General features: G+C 50.5%; 1 protein-coding gene across 1 annotated transcript; it reads right to left on the bottom strand.

Moving 5' to 3' along the window:
• Nucleotides 1-8,566: 8,566 nt before the first annotated feature.
• Nucleotides 8,567-13,799, bottom strand: LOC136363798 (maestro heat-like repeat-containing protein family member 7). Its single transcript, XM_066323279.1, has 15 exons — nt 13,691-13,799; nt 13,391-13,443; nt 12,680-12,828; nt 12,278-12,425; nt 11,844-12,072; nt 11,659-11,812; nt 11,273-11,387; nt 10,957-11,094; nt 10,545-10,721; nt 10,256-10,411; nt 9,991-10,092; nt 9,455-9,586; nt 9,319-9,338; nt 9,144-9,238; nt 8,567-8,852 (listed from the first exon to the last, which is right to left on the bottom strand). The coding sequence occupies exons 1-15, from the start codon at nt 13,797-13,799 to the stop codon at nt 8,653-8,655; spliced, it is 1,977 nt and encodes a 658-aa protein (XP_066179376.1). The 3' UTR covers nt 8,567-8,652.
• Between the last annotated feature and the right edge of the window lie 762 nt (nt 13,800-14,561).

A 14,561-nucleotide genomic window follows, 5' to 3' on the forward strand; every position in this document is an offset into this window, starting at 1 on the left:
GACTACTTCCAAGGGCCTGGGGTGACAGAACAAAGGGGAATGGATTCAACCTGACAGAAGGCAGGTTACACTCTCCCAACAACTGACTTCCCCCCTCATCCTCCCCCCCCAGCAAAACCACAGGAGCTGAGCATCCAAGCCTGGGGTGGACAAAAAATGAGGAACAGGTTTTGGATTAGACATAACTCACATAGTTATCAAGTGTGAGGATGCGGACAAACAGCAGTGATTCCTTGAGCTGTGTCTGAGCCTCAATGCAAAGCAAAATACTTCTTTTTCTTTCTTAATCATAGAATATCTTGAGTTGGAAGGGACCCACTAAGATCATTGATCCAATTCCAGACTTGACTCTGTTTAACTTCTACATTTATTATGCTGCTGCTACCAAAGGCAGTTCGAGATCTGTCACACAATTTGAATTTTATTGTGTTTGTTCCTATTTTAGGCAACACAAAGATGCATTTGCAGAAATCTCAGATAGTTTGAGACTGTGGCTCAATAGTCACAGTAACATAAACTGCAACTCAGCTGTGTATCTCAGTCCATAGTTGCAGTAATTAGAGGTGGAAGAGGTTTTTGTACCTAAACTTTATCTACTTACAAAGAAGACTGCACAAGGTTTAACACCACATCACAATCTCTTTGTAACACATCATGCTACAAAATCCAGTCTTTAACTGTTGCTGGATACACTGAGAATATTCCCACCCTCTCCAAAGCTTCCTTGCCTCTGATTATCTGATCTACTTCTCCTGCTGGTCTCACACTCTGCACTGGAAATAGGAATTGGAAGTGGAACCCATGGCTATGGGAAGGGCTTCTTTCTCTATTTTCTGCCAAGCATACCTTGGATAACTGATCAGCAACCAGCTGACAGCACAACCCAAGGGAGACATGGCCAAACTCTTCTCAGCTGAATTAAAGTAACAGCAAATAAATAATCTGGATTGTATTTACAAAGTCACAAGACCAGTGCTTGGCCCTGGCCAGGGGTGAGGAGAAGGCCCATCCAAGGTGACACCCAATTCTTTTCAGCTGAAATAAATTTAATTCCTACCAAGGAAAGCCAGGTTTCACAAGCTCTAACAGGGAAAGCGTTCACTGGACAGAGACTGTGTGAATGCATAAGAGGGACTAGACTGGGGCCCGTTTTTTTCATCATGCAGAAATGTAACAGCTTTTTATTCTGTTTTATGAGTCAGTGTTCCCAATGGAAAGAGCACACACATCATGGCTTTGGCACTGCACGCCACTGCATTTCCTACCACCCCTATCCCGTGATGAATCTGATCCATTTGGTTAACCTCTTCCAGGAGGGGTTTGTGCCAGCTGTGCTCTCCAGGAGCAAGAGGGGGGCAAGGCAGGGATGTGTCAGAGGACGGATGAATGCCCTCTCCTTGCACAAACCACCCCTCTAAGAAAAACAAATGAGCCCAGAAAGCAGTCGGGAAACTGCTGAGAGAAAAGTCCCCTCCTGGCATGAGTCAAGCTGCAAAACAGTTCAAGGAGCTGTTCTGGCTTGCTGTGGGGACAAATTGTCCAGCAGAACCTCTGACAGCTTTTCTCCCCACTGATTCACTTCTCAGTATACCACTGGGCTAACAGACACAAAGATGTCACAGGTGATCATGCAAGACACAGGGGTTTCAACAGGACATTGCCTGTCGTGGTCCTTCAGTGTCACAAAGACAGCAAAGTGTTTGAGAGAATCCTTGAAAGTGCTTCAGAGATGCCTGAGCTGCCAGACTCTAAGGGTTTCTGTTTTGGCCACAAAGTGCATCTGGGAGGGCTGCAAAATTGCCAAGGGGCTTAAGACCTAATTAAAAAATAAAAAAGCCAAACCAACCAAACAAACAAAAACCAAAATCAAAGGATCCAGCTCTAAACCCAGCCTCAAACCTAAGACAAGCCTTTGGTGAGTTAATGAACTTGCCAAGAGATATCTGAGTCCATAGTGTCTTGTCTTCTTTCTAATTCTAAGCTCCTTCCCCAGGATCTTTGGGTTAATCCATCTCCCCAGTCATCTCAGAGGGTCCATAGTGCTTAGGCACACGAAAACATCACATACCACATGTGGGGGAAATGCTCCAAATTACGGGAGTTCTTATTATTTCCTTTTCTGACTCTCTCCCCCAGTCACACTCATGTTGTGAATATACTACTAAATATCATAGTTCATCCTCAAAGTCCCGACCTCTTTACATTTGTCTGCAACTATTATTACATTTTATGGGTTTTAGTTAATTTGGACTGCCTGAATAAGCAATTTGCCAGGCCAAAACATTAAAATGAAAATGCTTTCAGTGCAATAACTTGAATTTCCCCAGATTATTCCTCCTGCTGACTGGTTTTGCTGCTGTAGAGCTGACCACTCACACATGACAACACACACACTGTGGAGGCAAGGGCTGATACCAGCTCCACCAACAAACATAGAACACGAACAGCTAAAAACCCAATAGGTTTCAAACAAGAATGTTGAAAGATGCCAAATTTTGCAACAAATTCTACAGGGACAAGAAGCTAAGAGTTGTTTCAAGTTTTCCAGCTGCATCTGTGATATGCAAGTAAAGCCCCCTAGTAATTCTGAATAAGACCTCTTTTGGAGACAAAATTTTAGTTTTTGAGTCTACCACCCAACTGCATGACTTCTGTGCAAGGCAGCTACTACAGGGAAGAGCATCATTTGCCATTGTGTGGGATACAACCAGAAGAAAGTGCTCCTGTGGTGTGCTGTTAAGTTGACCAGACCAGACATGCCAGTATTTCTGGAGTTCAGCCTCCCCCACTTAATAACTTTGGTGCCATAAGTGGTAAATTTACTCATTTACTAAATTCTAAGTTCTGTTCTATGTGCCTAGAGACAGCATGAAGCTTAGAGATAGAGCTCTGTCAGCACTGTCCCCTCCCTTATGTAAAAAACACTGAAAAACAGAAATAAATTTGAATTTAAGGTCAAAGAGGTCCATATTTGTCTGGTTTGTTTTTTTTTTTTTCCTATCCCCTCTGCTGTTTCCTATGCTTTAAGCAGTCTTGCTCTCTCAGTGGCTTCCTAACAGAGCCTGCAAAATTCCTTATCACAGTTGTCCTCTTCCCACCGAACCGATGTTTTCTCTAGAGGTTGTGGTAGATCCAAGATGGGATCCTTGTCTCCTATGAAGTCACTGGAAGGTTTTCCATGGGCTTCTGTGGAAGCAGCACTGCAACAGTGTGACTTAAATCCTGCCTACAAGGATTTGGTTTATATCCATACATAAATCAAGACATGGCCATTTACACAGCCTTGAGTGTTTTGATTTTTTTTTTATTTTAAAAGGCTTTTAGCTAAGATTTCCTGACTTTTACTTAGGATAGCTTAGATGCTTGTAAAAAAGTCTGGAGTAAATCCATGCTTCCAACAGGACACATCCTACAAAAGTCTGGGAACTCTTAACCACAGGAAAAATGACCAGGCTTCAGGATGATTCATTGTCACTATTTTTCAAAGACACTGGAAGAAACTGGGAAGCGAAGACTAGTTAATGTACTTCCAACTCTTTTGTAGATTCCCATCTGCTCTGCCTCACTCTCTGAGGGCCTCAACACACACAGAAGCATTGCTCTGCCTGCAGACACATGGCAAGGACAGGAGCACTCTCAGGCCTCCTCTTTAGACTGTTCACAAAAGCATGGAGTGACAGGACACAGGGAAAGCCTTCCTGCTGACAGAGGGCAGGGTTGGATGGGATATTGGGAAGAAATTCTTCCTTGTGAGAGTGGTGATGCCCTGGCAGAGGGTGCCCAGAGAATCTGTGGCTGCCCCTGGATCCCTGGAAGAGCCCAAGGCCAGGCTGGATGGGGTTTGAAGCAACCTGGGATAGTGGAATGTGTCCCTGTCCATGGCAGGAGGAGGAACTGGATGGGCTTTAAGGCCCCTTCCAACCCAAAGCATTCCAGGATTCCTGTAAAATTCTTTCTAAATGGCTTTTTCTTGAGACTCGAAGAATATTTTTGCAAATGCTGGAAAGAGTCATGCTCCAGAGAAGAATACTTCATTAAAAGCTCTTCAGATACCAAGAAAGACCTGAAAATCGGATAAGCGCAAGTTACAGTAAGAATTTTCTAAGAATTTTCTAAAAAGGGGAAGAACTTCTCTTTCAACTTGACCAGAGCCCCAGATCCTTCCCAGCAGTGTCTCATAGGGAGGACAACCCACTCACTCTGGAATGTTATTTTTCCAAATGAAAGTTAAGCAGTGAAGTTGCTTATTTAAAAAAAAAAAAAAAAAAAGAAGTAACAATTTATGCCCTTCTATCGGAAAAAACCTCTCATCTGCCACTTCTCACGACAAAAAAAAAAAAAAAAAAAAAAAAAAAAAAAAAAAAAAAAAAAAAAAAAAAGAAGCCAGCATTGAAACTTATGATTTCAGAGTCAATATTCCTGCTCATCTTTGGAGGCAATGGAGGAAAAAACCCATGTTATTTGCCACAGGGCTTTGTTTGGAGGTGTTCCTTGTTTGGAAGTTGTCCTAACTTCCTCCACACTGTTAAAATCATGGATCTTGACCCAAATCAACTTGCTGTGAAGTCAGAGACTTGTGACTGACTAGAGTGGGAACTGGATGGAACTCCGAAGAGATAAACTGAATGGGAAATGAATTTCTAAGAGAGACCTCACACCCCCAAGGCAAGACAAGCCTAGGAAACTACAGAAACACATTGTTCTTGTTCAACTTTTTGCTCAGGCCAAAAGATTTAAAGCAAACATGGTTCTAAAACACAAAGGCAAAGATTTCCATTCCTCCCCAGACAGTCACAATATTCTACTTTTTGCTATCACTGCAGAGTATTTCCAGCTTCAGCTAATAGCACAGAAGAAACGAAAACTTGCATTTTGCAGCTTGTCTGGAAATTAAATCCCAGATTCCTATGTGAATCAGTTGTTCACAAGAAAAAAGGTTCAGACTTCTCAAACATCCTCTTGGCTCTTGCAGTGCATAGAATTATCTTCAGAAAAATGGAAAGTCTTCTAAGTTCGTGAGAACACAAAAGAAAGGGTTTACACCAACAAAGGGACAACAAAATTACCAAGTAAATATTAAGGAGTCTCTGAAAACAGAAATTAAAGCCATGCAGATTTGACAGCACAAATATTTCCCATGTCTCAAGAAAAACAAGTGTTCAACACACTAACTCTGGACAAGACAAGCTGTGAAGCTGCTCTCCAAAGAAGTCCATAAATAGTGAATATTCATTCTGCTAACATGAATCTCACAAAGCATAATAAAAAAATTCTCACAGGATCCTGCCCTCCTATCTGCACAGGAACAGGGAGAATCTGAATAAATGACATTTCCCTGTGCTAGGGAACCAAGCCTAGGTCTTGTTTCTAAAAATTAACAGCATTCCCAGAGCCACACTATAATGTCCTGATTTGCTGTTCAGTCTTTTTCTACTCTGCAGCATAAGATCTTCCTCTGCTTCCCCAGGCTGGGCATGGTTTTCTTTTAAATGAGCATCTCTTCTTGTGGTGGGAATGCCCAGGCTGAAGGACAGATGAGGACTCAAAGATCTGCCTGCCCTCAAAATTTTCACAGGAAAAAAGAGAAGCAGTCAGGTCCTTGTTGCATACTCACCTCCAAACAAATACCTGAGTACCTATTCTACACTGAGCTAAACTAAGTGCTCAAAAAAAGGGGCTACTTGAGGCAACAGGCAGGATTTTGAACAGGACAGATTAAATTCTCTCCTTCCCTAGGAGAACACAGACTATCCTGTTTTTCCTTTTCAGGTTCACAAGCTGCATCATGATTTTTCTCCTTCAGCAACATCCAGATGGAAACTATAAACTCTGTACAACCCTTTAATTTCTTCTTCTGATTCTAATCCTGCTATCTTGGCTTTTTAAAATGATCACTCAGCATGTTCACAGGAAAGAAGGAGTCCAAGAAAGAAGAGCAGCTTGTCTACAGAGATTTAGCTAGAGAGACTGCTAACAAGCCTCTCAGTCCACACAAAAATCACTGCTTGTAAGACAATGAGCCACCACAAAACCTTCTCCTGCTTGTATATTAAACAGACCAAAAGCAGGGTTTTAACTATAACTATAAAACTACTGACTGCAACAATCAAAAAACTTTTAATCATTACCATGAAGGGGAAATTGAGTAGGGAATGTACATTCTCACTTCCACAAGCAAATGCATAAACATCTGCTGAAACTACACTTGGAAACATTCAGTACAAGTGAGTACTTGAGAAAATCAAAGTTAGAGTGGATCTTAGGAACAGTAATTTTAGAGATACAGGGGTATGTTCACATTATCACCCAAAGATACTTTTCTTGATACTGGAACAGCACTCAGTTACATTAAATCTCTAGCCTGCTTCCACTGATTAGATCTGGTTGTTCCCTTGGCTACTCAGCAAAGCCAAACAAGCATTCACTGATCTCCTCTTCAGATAAATACTCAAACCCCATAGTCTGGGGTTTTGTTTTAAAAGTCAACTTAGTCATTAATCACTGAACTACACTAAACTTAGCGAGGCTGCAGATCTCACATCTTCTGGTTACCAGAAGCTTTTCAATAGAAATACAGCTGTTACCTAAGCTTCCTTTCCTTCATCCTGTTGCTTTCCAGAAAGAACATATACCAGCAATCTCTGTGATGCTCAGGTCTCTGCCCCATCATGAGGATCTGCAGTTCATCAACTCCAGAGAAACTAAACTTACTCCATTTCTCCTCCCCCAATTTTCACCTCTTATTGTTTAGAAAAGGAAAGAGGTGGTAAAAAATAAACTTCGCAAGAGCAAATCTTTTTCTTTCCTCACATTTTGCAGTAACAGGCATTACCTCTCCAACAAGACAATTTGAAGGATACCATTACCAGGTTTCTTTGTCAGTCAAGAAAACCTTCAGCTTCTTCAGTCATTTGCAAAAAGTTCTGAATATAGTCCATCTTTCAGATTCACAAATTCAGACTCAATAAGTCTAAACTTATATATTGAGGATATATTGAGAGGACAGGGGAGAACAGCTTTAAAGTGAAAGGGTAGGTTTATATATTGGATATTAAGTAGAAATTCTTCCCTGTGAGGGTGATGGGGCCCTTACATACGTTGGCCAGAAAACCTGTGGTTGCCCCATCCCTGGAAGTGTTCACAACCAGGCTGGAAGTAACGTTATCTAGTGGAAGGCATCCCTGCCCATGAAAGGCAGTGGAAGTAGATGATAGTTAAGGTCCCATTGAACACAAATTATTCCTTGATTCTATGATGATTAAATCTTCACAGATCCAGGTGGATTCCAAACCTGCTCTTCACAGCTTTCTCCCTTCCCTTGCCCATCTGCCAAGTGCAATGGGCCTCCAGGCCTGAAAAGACCACAGAGAGCTAAAGGGGGACACTTGTACCTTTCTCACTGGGAGCTCCTTGGAAAGCGCTTTCCTTGAGAAATAAACCCCTTTCCCCCAGAGGCATTCCCCAGATTGGGAGCTTCCCTGGGGAACACCAATACAGCCTTAAGAAACCCTGGCAAGGCTGAATTCCTTCTGGTCCTTTCTGGACAGGCACTCCAGCTCTAGCTCGGATTCCCCCTAGTGTGATTCCAGGTGGAGGTTCAGACGTGCAGCTACAGGCCCTCTACAAACACAAGCTGCCCCCTGCCTCCTCATCTGCCCCAACTCCTGCCTGCCGTCACAGCAGCAAAACCAGGCTGTTCCCGGCCAGAGATCAGAGCCCTGTTCCCACAGGACACTCTTGCCAGCACATTCCAGGACTCTCCGCTGTGCACACAGCACTTTTCACGCCCGCTCTCCACAGCCTTTGGAAGACAGAGCACAACCTGGCTGGCGCTGCCATCAGCGCAGCCCAAACACAGGCAGGGGAAGGAGAAGCAGGGGCTGTTTTGTGGCCATGCCCAAGAGAGACTGGAAGGGTGCCCTCCCTCTGGTCTCACTTGGGTGCCTTTCTGACTGGCTCTGAGGCAGGGGCTGCGATTCCTCAGTTGTGGGGACAGAGAACCGCAGCCGGGATCCCGGCGCTGCCTGACAGCGCTCGGGGCATTCGGCACGGTGGCGCGTCCGAGTCTCGGGCACCGTGCTGCTGCTGCGCTTGCCCCTAGGCACACTCAAAGCTCCCTGTTCAGCCCTGATGGTCTCTGGTTCTGCCCTCTTCCTGACCCTGTGCAGGGATGGAGCATTGCTGTGCTTTCAGGAAGCTGTTCTTGCAAGCTTCCAGCATTCCAAGCTTCTTTGCCGTCTGTGGATGCTTGCCACGGAATCCCTCACAGCCGGGTTCAGACCATACTCAGGTTGGCTCTTCCAGAGTCCAGGGGCTTCAGGGTGCTCAGCAAGATTTTCAACTCCACAGTGGTGTGTGGAACTGGACCTTTAGCACAGGGACCTTTCCAGCCTGATCTGCCCTCATTCCTCTGTGTCTCTGCACAAAACATGGTGCAGGGGCCTGTGTGTTCCAGCACTCTGGATTTGTGCCGCTTCAGCTCCACAGAGATCCAGGTAAGGGGGAGAAACCAAAACTGTTTATTAATGGAATGGGAAGGGAAGGGATGAGATGGGGGCAAAAAAAGGGGGGATGGGCAGGATCTGAGGGCTGCAGGGAGGGAGCTCTCAACGGGGAGGGAGAAGGCAAAAGTTATGGGAGCTTCCCACAGGCTCAGCTGTGCCCGGCATCAGCCGTGCCTGGAGTGACACCAAGCGGTGTTGTTCTCTTCACTGGCTCCGGGTACTGTTCTTGGGACACTGGTTCTCCAAATCCAGTAGATGACCTTAGTTCTGCACATCTTTGTCCAAAAATTGCTTGAATTTCCAAGTTAGTGGAGGATGGGCTGTCATCTTTGCTCATGGCTTCAAGAGCTGGAAGACAGATGAACTACCATGGTCAGAGCTCAGACCTGCAAGGACACTCAGAGACTGCCCTGCTAAAGCCATCCCTCCCAGCTCTCCTCATGGCGACAAGAGAGGAGGGGCCAACAGGATCAGCTGGAAGGTGCTGGCCACGAATATCCTCGCCTGCGACCCTGAAATCTCTCTGTGCTCTGCCCACGACATCCTGGGTCCACACAGCGAGCAATGCCCTCCACAGCCGGGCCAGGGACAGCAGTTCCTCCTGTCAGCCCCCGCCGACAGCCCGCTGCCCTCACTCACCCTGACTGAGAACGTGAAGCTCTCCTGGCTGCCCTCTCAGGTACCGCCCGGCCATCCCTGGGAACACAGAGCCTGTCAGGGCCGCAGCGGCACGGCTCCCTGCCGGCGGCGCTGCCGGCCCTGTGGCCACACGGCCTCCTGCCCCGGCAGGGCTCAGCCCGGGCCCTTGCCGCACGCTGCCGCCCCAGGGCACGGCTGCCAGAGGGCGGCGGCGGCCCCGAGGCCAGGCGGGGCTCCACGGCGCCGGGCCCGGCCGCCGCCGCAGCCAGGGCAGCGGCCGGGGTCGGGGCGGGGGCCGAGCTGCGGCGGGCCGGGGAGGGAGCCCGGGCCCGTGGCTCACCGATGAACCTGAGGGCCGCCTCTCGCAGGGACTCCTGTGGGCTCTCCAGGTACGGCAGGGCCCGGCGCAGGTGCTCGGCCGCTCGGCTCCTGTCGTCTGCCAGCTGCAGAGAGCGGCAGCAGGGAAGGGTCGGCGCGGGCTCGGCCCCTCGGCCGGGCTCTCGCCGCACCCGGCCCCGGCCTCCCCTGCCCGCACAGCCCCGAGGCCCGGGCAGCAGCCGCCGGCGCCGGGCTCTGCAGCGGGCACAGCGCCGGGTGCTGCCCGGGGAGCCGCGGGGCCGCCCCGCAGCCCCGCTGGGCCGGGGCTCCACGGGCACCCGGCTCGGGGCCACCGGAGCCTGGAGAAGAGCCCGCGCGGCCCGGGGAAGGGAGCGGCGTGTGGGGCGCGGGCCGGAGCCCCTGGCTGCAGTACTGGGCAAAGGGCCACAGCTGCCAGCCACACACACTGAGCACCAGGGGCAGGGAGCTTCTCCAGGCTGAGGCTGGGGTTTCTCCAGGCCATCCTTACCAGGCATTTGCCAAACTTCATCAGGTTCTCATTTTTAACCGCCTGCTTCAGACCTCTCTTCTTCAGGAACCTGGTTGCATGAAGCAGTGTGTCCATAGAAGCCTGGAGAGCAGCAGAGATGCAGAGATAGCACCACAGCCCAGGGCACAGGTCTCTCGTCCCTGTGGCAAGGCCAGGAGGAGGCTGCAGCCTGCAAAACGCCACCATGGTAGGAGTCAGCCCAGTCCCTTCCCAAGGGATGCACCAGCATCACAGAAAATCTCACATTTGCCACACGCTGGTTCTCCTCATGGCAGTGCAAGTAGAGAGGGAGCAGGCTCTGGCCCACAATTCTCTTCAGTGGCTTTTTTCCCTGATCTACTACCAAGTCCATCACCTCTCCAAAAAGTTGAATGGATAGCAGCTGCACATGGCTGTTGTCCTGGAGTAAAGGAAGAAGAAAAGACCTCAGCAGAAGCTTCTCAAGGCCCACCTGAGAAAAAGCCTAAAAAGCCACACAGCACAAAGTTTCTGGGGAGCAGCCAGTGCCCATGGCTGGGGGCACAGAGCCTTACATGATCAAAGAGCAGTAGGAGTGCCTCGGCCAGCTTTGGAGCAGTGGTGCTGGATACGAGGATATCCTTATACTGGAGCACATTCATGAAGACAGAGAGGGACAGCCTGACCACCTCTGCATCTGCATCACTCAGCACATCCACAAGCCGTTGAGACAATATACCCATTCTTCTTGCCTGTGTGGAACAAAAGGCTGTGCTGTGAAGCCATGAACAGCTGCACCACCAACAGCAGTGCTCTGGCACTGCAAGCCCAGCCTGCTGCCGCGGGGCCCAGAGGCCAAAGACCTGTCCCAAAGCACTCAGGCAGCTGAGGCAGGAGAGCTTGGAGCAGCTGCCTCAGCTCCTGAAGGCCAGCCAGCCCACGGGGCTGCTCTCCCCAGTGCAGCTTCAGCTGCTGCTCCCTTCTCACCATGGAGGGCTCCTTGATGAGCACCAAGAGGCCTCTGAGTGCCAGGCGCCGCCTCTCTCTGCACTCGCTCTGCAGGTACCTGGACATCATCTCTAGAACACTGTCACTACATTCCCTCAAGTCCAGGCACTCGAGGACCTGAAAGGCACAGGGCAGTGACACAGGGCCTGGCTGGCAGGAGCCCGGAACCGCACAGGGCTGGCCCCAGGCAGCAGCAGCACAGGGCACGGGCGCCGTCCCAGGCACGGGATGTGGCTATGAAAGGGCAGAGAGCTGGGAGGCAGCTCAGCCAGGCAGTGCTGGCCTTCAGGCTCACCTCAACAAGGAATGCCAGGAAAGGCAGATCCCAGCGATGCCCCACTGTGCTGAGTAGCCCAAGCAGGTGGCACGCAACGCGGGAACACAAGGGGGTCACGTCATGGCGCATCTTCCTTTCAGGGGAAAAAAGCACAAAGAGCCTGAGGTGGGGGCAGAAATCCTTTCCCAGGACTGACTCATAGATGTCTGGTCTTTCCCTAGCATCTCTGGAGGGCATGTGGGCATTTTGGGAGGTGGGCTTTCCTGGGCACCCAGCCTTTTCTAGTCTGCTCGGCCATCCCTTAGTGATGAGGCTCTCTGGCCCATGAGCACAGGCACTGGGGGGGGGGCCACCCTGAGCACAGAGCACAAATGCTGGGGACAGAGGGGTGAAGGGGGCCTCACCTGGCCAGTAGACCCACGGCATAGTGCTGGGTGTCAGCACAGAGCAGCGTGTCCCAGCCATGCTTGCGTCCCATTTCCATGACCACATTGTCACACCGCAGTCGGCAGAGCAGAGCCTTCATGGTCTGCACTGCAAATCTGTATGCAGAACAAACTCAGGTCATGGTGTGATCTCTGGCTCCTACCCTGGGGATATGGGATGGATGGGAGAACTGGGATAGAATACCTGCTGGGGTTTGTGTCAAGGTGGTGTTCTTCCTGGCATTGCCTCCAAAAGGCATCAACCTCCTCAGAACCATGCACTGTGCTGTCAAAAATTTGAACTAACAGAGCTACAAGCAGGTGAGGGGCATTACTGTGCATTGCGTCACGGCACTTGGGCACCCGGATAATCACCCACACCACCAGAGTTGCCTGCAAAAGAAGCAGCCCAAGAGACGACTCACTTCCAAGGTGTCCTTGTGGCAGGGTCCCAGGGGAGAGATGCAGGGGGAGCAGCGGGCCTGGGGCCCCTTGAGCCTGCCCTTAGCCCAGGTTTCAGCCCAGTGCCTGAAGCAGGGGGAGGATGGAGAGCTGCTGGAGAGGACACCTGGGGGCAAGCAAAGGCCCAAAAACTCACAGCCAGGGCAAAGACATCCGTGTCGTCCCCATCAGAGGTAAACATGCTGTGCAGAGGCCAATCCTCCATCACACTGAGCAGTGTTGGCAGCACCTTCTCTACTGTGGGACTCGATGAGGCTATGGTTCTCCACATTGTTGCAGCAGCTCTGTGGGATCAGAGCTCTGTGTCATGGGCATCTCAGTCACACTACCATGCCCTGTGCAGCTCTGGAGGCCAGGTGAGAGAGCCCCAGTGCCCTGAAGGGCAGGGAGGGAGCATGGCAGCAGGCTCGGGAAACAGAGGGGCCCGAGGGTCCTGGACCTCTCTGCCTGTCTGGCAGAGCCCATTGCACAGGCCGTGCAGGGTGATGGCCCTAATGGCTGGTGAGCCCTGAGCTCTCAAGGCAGGCAGGACCCGTACCTGTCACACGTTGGGGCACAGCGCAGGAGGGTCAGCACCACACCAGCAGGGTGTTCATCTGCCATCCTCAGAATGTTCATGAATAGCCTGACGTCAGCAGTCTCAGAGGATCCAAGTCTCTCATGCATGATCCTCACCATGGCTGGCACCTGAAAGAGGCATTGGGAAAATTTGGAGTGTTCCCTGAGGGAGGAGATTCTGCTGATTCCCCCAAGAAGTGCTTCCCTTCCTGCCACATTATGCTGGCCTCAGAGGCTGTGGTAGCCAAGCAGACATGGCTTGATGACTGCATGATCTTGAGAGGCCTCCTGACATGGGCATTGTCTGCTTATTACTTATGATAAGGAACAGGATTATCCGTGAATAATAGATTTTGAGCATAAATGACAGTTAAAGTGGAGATAGTGTCGGTGTTTCTTATAACCTGAGTCATTTAGGTGTCTGACCTCGCCTCATTTGTTACCTGGTCTGCCTTCACTACGTAGTTAGACATTTCTGCGCATTCAATTGATGCTGTGCTGACATCAGTTGGCCTGGAACTCAATTTGTCTGCACCCTCTGTATCATTGCTGGTCTTTCCAGGCCGCAAGAACTTTGGAAACATCTACAGAAGTGCAGGGAAGAGAGACATGTTCTGTGGAGTGCTTCAGGTGCCATCATTGGCTAAGCAGTGACAGCAGGCCCAGCCCAGGTGGGGATGGCTGCAGGTACCTTCCGTGTTCTGTGGGATTGGCCACCATCCTGTTCTTGTGTCTGCTTCTTCCCTGCATGTGGCAAAGAGCAAGAGCAGCCAGAGCTGAGGGGCTGCAGGAGAGGCTGGAGAACACAGCCCACCCAGTGCTCCCCATACTGGGACAGCCCCGGGATGGAGTAGGGAATGGAGAATGGCTGCTGTGAGGAGCAGCCCAGCCTCTCTTCCATCCTGTCCAGGGATATGTCCACAGCAGGTGGAAGAGGATGGGGCCAAGCTGACTGCAGCCATAAGAACTGTGGTCCAGCTCTGCCACTCACCGTCCTGCACTGGCTGGGACTCTGGTGCCCCTTTAGGCTGTTTTGCTGAGGCAGCTGAAGACCCTTTGTTCTTATTCCTCCTGAAGAGGCCCTGGCGTTTCTCCGCCATCCCAAAATCTGGCGTTCCAGGCACCTGCAAAAAAAAAGGCCTTGGAAGAACTCTAAGTCCAAACCACACAGTCTGCCCTTGAGAGCACCTGCAGAAGAGAAGTCTTGACAAGGCTACAGGTCACCAAGTCCTATGGTCCAGCCTTGAGGTCACCTGCAGCAGTAAGGTCAAGGAAAAACTTGGAATCAGTAATGGACAACTGCACTATGAGGGGGCTCCTCGCATCACTGCTCTATCCTATCCTGTCCCGTCCCGTGCTCCGAGCACTGTGGTGTGGCTACGTCACCGCAAGCACCTATGTCACCACATGTCACAAATGGCTCTTTGGGACCCTGTCCCAGTCCATGCTATGATGACCACGCTGCTCCAGCATGTCACAAAGGGCCCGTAGACACACCACCACCTGCCCTGGGGCCGCTCCCAGCCCAGCCAAAGTGGCCCAGGTTGGAAGGAATCCCTCGCCCCAAGTGTCTAAGACAGCCCTGGGACAGGATCTTTTGGAACGGCTCAAACCATGGGCAAACGCTGCCCTGCTCTGCGGGCTCAGGGCAGCAGAAGGAGCCCCCAGGGCTGCCAACACAGCCGCAGCAGGAAGGGCACGGGGCCTTGCACAGAAGCTGGCACAGCCTCCTTGGGCCACGTCCCACCTGGTGGCCACCCTAAACCTGTGGGTGTGACACAGACAAGGAACGTGTGGGCCAGGGCACGAGTGCTGCTCTGACCCCTGGGGCCAGAGGAACACTGGAATCTGCAGGTGTGGCA

Source organism: Sylvia atricapilla, chromosome 7, assembly GCF_009819655.1.
Source record: "Sylvia atricapilla isolate bSylAtr1 chromosome 7, bSylAtr1.pri, whole genome shotgun sequence".
NCBI classification, from domain to species: Eukaryota; Metazoa; Chordata; class Aves; order Passeriformes; family Sylviidae; genus Sylvia; species Sylvia atricapilla.